Source organism: Trichechus manatus, unplaced genomic scaffold (assembly GCF_000243295.1).
Source record: "Trichechus manatus latirostris isolate Lorelei unplaced genomic scaffold, TriManLat1.0 scaffold00045, whole genome shotgun sequence".
Lineage (NCBI taxonomy): Eukaryota > Metazoa > Chordata > Mammalia > Sirenia > Trichechidae > Trichechus > Trichechus manatus.
The window spans coordinates 12,004,223-12,010,541 of record NW_004443981.1 but is presented as its reverse complement, the minus strand read 5'-3'; the positions used below and the strand labels follow the sequence as shown (position 1 = coordinate 12,010,541).

General features: G+C 59.1%; 1 protein-coding gene across 3 annotated transcripts in view; it reads left to right on the top strand.

Moving 5' to 3' along the window:
* The window catches only part of EVL (Enah/Vasp-like), an 89,629-nt gene that overhangs the window by 78,304 nt on the left and 5,006 nt on the right, over nucleotides 1–6,319 (top strand). For all 3 annotated transcript variants that reach the window (XM_023731791.1, XM_012555656.2, XM_023731790.1), the window contains exons 8-11: nucleotides 1,951–2,011; nucleotides 3,350–3,413; nucleotides 4,847–4,913; nucleotides 5,003–5,065. In XM_023731791.1, coding sequence (XP_023587559.1) covers nucleotides 1,951–2,011; nucleotides 3,350–3,413; nucleotides 4,847–4,913; nucleotides 5,003–5,065 — 255 coding nt within the window. The remainder of the gene's footprint in view (nucleotides 1–1,950; nucleotides 2,012–3,349; nucleotides 3,414–4,846; nucleotides 4,914–5,002; nucleotides 5,066–6,319) is intronic.

The following is a 6,319-nucleotide window of genomic DNA, read 5'->3' as shown; positions in this document are numbered from 1 at the left end:
GCACAGAGGCCAGCCTGCCGCAAGTGCTGGGGGCAGTGAGGTTTACCCCAGCCCAGGCCTCTCCTAACCTCTGAGCACAGGTTGGGGGGTACACAGAAGCCAGCCTGCCACAAGTGCTGGGGGCAGCAGTCGAGGTTTCCCCCAGTCCAGGCCTGTCCTAGCCTCATGCTGGGCCTGCACAAGTAGCCAAGGCCGGAGGCCAACTCTTACGCATTTGTCACACAGCAGCACACAGGGCCACACAGAGGTGGGGATAGCTCACGGAGGAGCCCAGGAGGGCTTCATAGAGGAGGTTCCACATGCACTCGGCCTAGACCCCAGGCTGAGGGGAGAGGAGGGTGTCCGTGCAGAAAGAACAGTGAAGGTGAGGTCAGTGGCACCCAGATAGCTGAGGAGGTGAGACCTTCATTGTGCCGAGATCATGGACACATGGGAAATGGAACACAGATCAGGCCGTAAGAGAGAGCCTTAGTGCGCAAAGGCACTGAACTCCGTCTCAAAGCGCTTAGGTGAATAGGGGCCTTACGTGAAAAAAGAAAACACTTGTGGAAAAGAAAATATTAACGTTTTCCCCAGTTCAAAGCCGGTGAGTTCCCGGTCACAGGTTGGCCTTGGATGGTTGAGACCGAAGCGAGAGGAGTTGCTTTTTGTCTGAGAACAGGAAAGTGTCAGTGCTGCCAGCAGCCGGGGAGACGCCCAGATGCGGTGGGACAGCAGCCGGCCAGGAGCAGATGCCGAGGATTACTCAGGCATTCTTTGAAATCCGCTGCTTGGGGCAGGTGCGAGTGTCCGCAGTGAAGCTTTCTCTCTGCCTCCCACCTTGGAGGCCATGGCACTGAAGTGAAATTCAGGGGTAGACTTGACCAGGCTTACTTTGGTGGTGTGAGAAGCTGGTGTTGAGGATGATCCTGAGTTTCTGGTCAGTAGCCTCTCCTTCCTGAGGTGGGAAGGCTGAGGAAGGAGGCCCTTGGTGTGGCTGAGGAGGCTGCCGCGCAGGCCCCGTCATTTAGCAAGTGACAGCCAGCCGATGCCCTCACCACCCGGCTGGCTCTGCACCTCACCAGGCTACGCCCCTGTAAGTTCATGAGGTTGTGTGCTGTGGCCCCACCCGCAGAGCTGAAGACCCGCAAAGGCCTGTCTCCGGGGAGTATGAAGGGTCTGCTTGTGTAGAGGCGCCCCGGTGACACGGGGGTTAAGAGCTCGGCTGCTAACCAAAACGATCAGCAATTCGAATCCACCAGCCACTCCTTGGAAACCCTGTGGGGCAATTCTGCTCTGTCCTATAGGGTCGCTATGAGTCAGAATCAACCCCACGGCAGCGGGTTTGGATTTGGTTTTATTTGTGTAGATTTGGGAGTTAGCCAGATACAGGTGACCATAGAGGTGAATATGAGTGCATTTGTAGAAGATCTGAAAAGGGCATCAGTTCAGGCTACTCAAAGCCTTTCCTTTTCTGGGCATTTCCAGGTTCTTGGTGGTGGCTCAGATGGGGGCGGTGCTGAGGTACTAGAGGAAGAAGCCTTCTTCCTCCCACAAGGCGCTGGGTCTGCTTGCCCAGGCCAGTCAGCCTGCGGAGGGACTGCTCTGCTGGGCCTGCCCTCTTGTCCTCCAGAGCTGGGGACAGGTGGAACATGGCCCCGAGAGCATCCTGGGAGTAGAGTGGCCCCTCCTCCTGGACAGAGAGCAAGCCCCACCCTCTCTGCTGAGACCCGTTCTGTGTCCAGGGTTGGGGGATGAGTGCTCAGTGTGAGTTCAGAGGCCTGGGCCCTAACCCCGCCTTGCCACTGGTGAATGGGACGCCTAGACAAGCCGCCTTCCCGCTGTGAAACAGGCCCACAGTGCCTACGTCACAGGGGCACCTGGGCACCAGAGGGTCTGGCAGGAAGGCAGTGTTCTGGTTCAGACTGAAAAGCTCAGGAGCTGACTCGTATCATCTCTCCCCATGTCCAGGAGGAAAGCAGCCTCCCAGACAGACAAGCCGGCCGATAAGAGGGAAGATGAAAGCCAAACAGTAAGCAGTCCCCTGCCCACCCTCTACCCACGTGCCTTCCGCTGGCATACGGGAGCCAGCAAGGCGCTCTGGCCCCAAGCCGGGCCTCCGCGGCCCGGAGGTGCACGAGTTTGGGGTTGCAGAACTGTGAACTGGGCGGCCTCTGCAGCACCACACCCCCCCACCGTGTCTCCCCTGACACTGACCTGCAGCACCCCCCCACCATGTGTCCCCTGACACTGACCTGCAGCACCACCCTGCCTTGTCTCCCCCAAAACTGACCTGCAGCACCAGCCCGCCATGTCTCCCCTGACACTGACCTACAGCACCCCCCGCCATGTCTCCCGACACTGACCTACAGCATGCTCCCGCTATGTCTCCCCTGACACTGACCTGCAGCACCCCCTCGCCTTGTCTCCCCCAAAACTGACCTGCAGCAGCCCCCACCCCCCACATTTCCCGCAACATGACCAGCTTCCCCCCGAGCTGTCCCTGCTCTGCCTGGGCTCAGGCCTGGGGGCAGACAGAAGGAAGCAGAGCCAGAATGCCCCTAGGCGCTATGAGGGAGGCACGGCCCTGGGGAGCCCAGGACGTGGAGCTGCAGCAGCTGGCCCTCCAAGGGCTGTGCCCACCACAAGCAGCAGGACGGCTCCAGAGACAGAGCAGACGAGTGATGAATCGGGCCTGGGCTTTAGAACGCCCGTTTTGGCAGCAGCATTGATGAGCCTGTGGGCTGGCTGGGGACAGAGATAACCTCTGGAATGGACCTTACCACTCCTTCCTCTCCGTGACAGACCAGATGCCCCTCCCACACTCAGGTTTCTAGGACGAGGACTGTGCCCCAGCCAGCCCTGGCCTGTGGCGTAAGAGCCATACCCACGTGGCCAACCCACCTGCATGGCACCCACACACCAGCCTCACACAGCCCTGAGAGGTGGGCCCCACCCAGCAGAGGAGCGTGCGGGGCCTGGAGTATGAGACACGAGGTCGCTCAGATTCCAGGCTGTCTGGGTTCCCCGGTTGTGGGGCGGGTCGGGGCAAAGACAGCAACCTGCACAGCCCCAGTGAATCAGCCCGCCGTGCTCACAGCCCCAAGGTGACGAGTGTGCCGTGGCCCCTCAGCACTCCGTCCCCAGAGGGCAGTGGGGCCAGAGGACACCCTGTCTCCTCCAGCCTTCCCGCCCTGACTCTCCCTACCGGGATTTGGGGTCTTCAGTTTGCAGAAATGTTTACTGTTTTGCTCATTATAAAAGTAACATATGTTCTTTTGGAAAATTTGGAAAACCGAGGCTTTCTGAATGACGCTGATCCAAAGGCCCCCTGCCCTCGCCCCAAGCAGCCTTTCTCTCTCCATTCCAGGAGGATCCTAGCACCTCTCCATCGCCAGGGACCCGAGCAGCCAGCCAGCCTCCTAACTCCTCAGGTGAGGGGTGCTGCTGTGACCCACTGCAGCTCGAGGTCAGCCGGAGGGCCTTAGGAACATGTTAGTCTGACCCAGCCTCCTCACTTTACAGATGAGCAGAGAGGCCCCGGGGAGGCTGTGCAGTGGGGCCCCTGGAGGAGCCCCTGGCCTCAGCTGGGGCCTCCATACCATCTCAGAGGGGCTGGGCAGGAGCATCTAGCCATGTCCTCCCCAGGGGGTGGCCACTTTATCAAGACACCATAGCTTGTCAGACACCAGGGCCCCGAGGCTCACACAGGGGGCAAAGCTCGCCCAACGTCACATACTGAGTCAGATGGAAAACTGGCCAAGGCCCAGGCTGTCCAGAGGAATGTCCCAGTGCTAGAATTCATGTCACCCTCTGAAATGCCAAATGCCACCCTCTGAAATGCCAAATGCCACCCTCTGAAATGCCAAATGTTGGCTGATGACAAGATGGCCAGTCAATCTTGCTGCATCAGAAACAGTGAGAAGCTTGCGGGATCTGTGGACAGTCTGGAGTCTCAGGCTGGACTCAGGGCTGGTGGCTTCCCCTCGACCCCTGGGGATTTTCCTTCTGCCTCTCTGCTCATCCTGCAGAGTCAGCAAACTCCATTCAGTCCAACAAATCTCTTGGAAAATGAAACATCATTGTTGTTAGTTGCCATTGAGTCAATTCTGACAACTCAATCCCGTTGCCGTCGAGTCGATTCCGACTCATAGCGACCCCGTCGGACAGAGTAGAACTGCCCCGTAGGGTTTCCAAGGAGCAGCTGGTGGATTTGAACTGCTGACCTTTCAGTTAGCAACCAGGCTCTTAGCCACTACACCAAAATGAAGCATAACTGTTGTTAGTTGCTGTTGAGTCGATTCCAACAACTAGTACCACTTAAATTTTTAAAAAATGAGAAAAACAAGCTTTCGGGCCCAGGATGAGAAAGAGCTACATGGCCTGTGCTGGGGGACTGAAGAGTGGTCATAAGTAGCAGGCACATGGGGAGCACGGGGCCCCCAAAAGAAACGGGAACACAGGGCTGCACTGAGAGCATCCGGGAGGGGCTCCGCGGCCCCCGTCGGCCGTTGCCGGCGTTCTCCCGTCTACTCTAGAAGGCAGGATCAGGGGTCCTTGACCAGCTGGCTCGTGTTTCAGGGAGAAGCCCAGCATGGTGAGGCCCACAACCAGGTCATAGCCAGCAGAGTGGAGGGAGGGGGCGTGGGTCCTGGAGCAGAGAGCACCGGGGTCATGGCGACCCCACCCACGGCCTCTGGGACTGCCCCAGGACAGGGACAGGAATACAAAGCCAGGTTTGAGCTCAGCACCAGGCTGACCTGCCTCACGGGGTCGGGGCCGGGGCTTCCTGCTCGGGTGCATCGGGGGTCGGGGGCTGCCACCGGGAGTCCTGCCAGCTCTGACTCTTCACCCCTACATGGTCCAGAGGCTGGCCGGAAGCCCTGGGAGCGGAGCAACTCAGTGGAGAAGCCAGTGTCTTCGTTACTGTCCAGGTGAGCCACCCTGGGGAGGCCGTGTGCGTCCAGCGGGCTGAGGCGGCACGGGCTCCGGTTCACATGTGTGCTTCATTCCATTGCCCTAGAACCCCGTCTGTGGCAAAGAGCCCCGAAGCTAAGAGCCCCCTTCAGTCACAGCCTCACTCTAGGTACCGTCAACCCTCTGCCCACGTGTCCCCCAGTCTCTGGGCACCTTTGTCCTTTACCCCATGACTAACACCCCCACGCCCTGTCTCATGTCTTGTCATTTAACAGTGTGCTCTGGGAAAGGGGGTCTGTTCTTCTCTCAGACCTGGGAAGGTTGGAGCTGGAGGGACTTTGGGGTCAGACAGCCCAGCTCCTTCCTCCCAGCTCTATGGAGTGGGGGTGCGGGCAGGAGGAGATGGAGGCCTGGCCCTGGACTCATGATTGATGACATTGGACAAGTTAGAAGACCTCTCCCAGCCTCCATGTCCCCCTGTAAAGTGAGGTCTGTTACTGCCTGCCCCCCATCCCCAGAGCGATGTGTGGATAACTGTATGAGCAGCTTCCAGTGCCCGGCATGTGCTGGGAGCACCCTGGCCCCCTCAGCTCCACTGGTCCCAGGGCTGGCCAGCCCCCCAGCCCCCTCAGCTCAGGCCTGTCTCCTCTGTGTGCAGCACACAGAGCCCGTCGTAGCTCTAAATGTACCGACCATATTTCCCAAACCAAAAGTTGTGTGACAACAGGGTGAAATGTTTGGAACTGAGGTTGCCCAAAAAACCCAAGACAAACAGCCTCACAGTAACCATCAGCCCAGTGTGGCCTGATGGTGACGGCCTCTAGAACTGGTTCTAGGAAATGTCTCCGTGGTCCACCACCAAGAGAAGGGAAGCAACTCACCACAGAGCAGGTGAAGTTTGACCTGGTCCTGAAGGATGAGGCGAGGCCCAGCCAGCCAGGCTTGGTCGAGGGCCTCTGGTCAGCCCCGTTCTGTGCTGGGCCAGTCCCTGCCCACAGGAGCTTCTTCTCTGTGGGAGGCCGCGTGCAGCGCTAAGTAGGACCGACAGCCTGGTTGTGGGAGGCGCTCTAAAGACAGGCTGGCAGGGGGAGTCGGGGAGATGGAGGGTCTGCAGTGAGTGGGGCGGGGCAGGCTGCTCCTGAGGTGACCTGTGAGCTGAGGCCTGGAGGAGGATGAGACTCATGAAGGTCAGTGGGGACAGCTTTCCAAGCTTAAGGAAGAGCGGGTGCTGAGGCTCTGAGGTTACAGTCAACTTGGTGGGTCCAAAGAACAGAAGGTGACCAGTGGCTGGAAACAGCACGGGGTAGGGAGATCAGTGGAAGGGTGGGAAAGTTGGGTGGTATGAAGTTTGGGTTCAGTGTATGGGTGGCACTGTGTGCGGTGGGCCCCGTGAGGCGGGCGGTGCCCCATGTCTGGTGGGCCC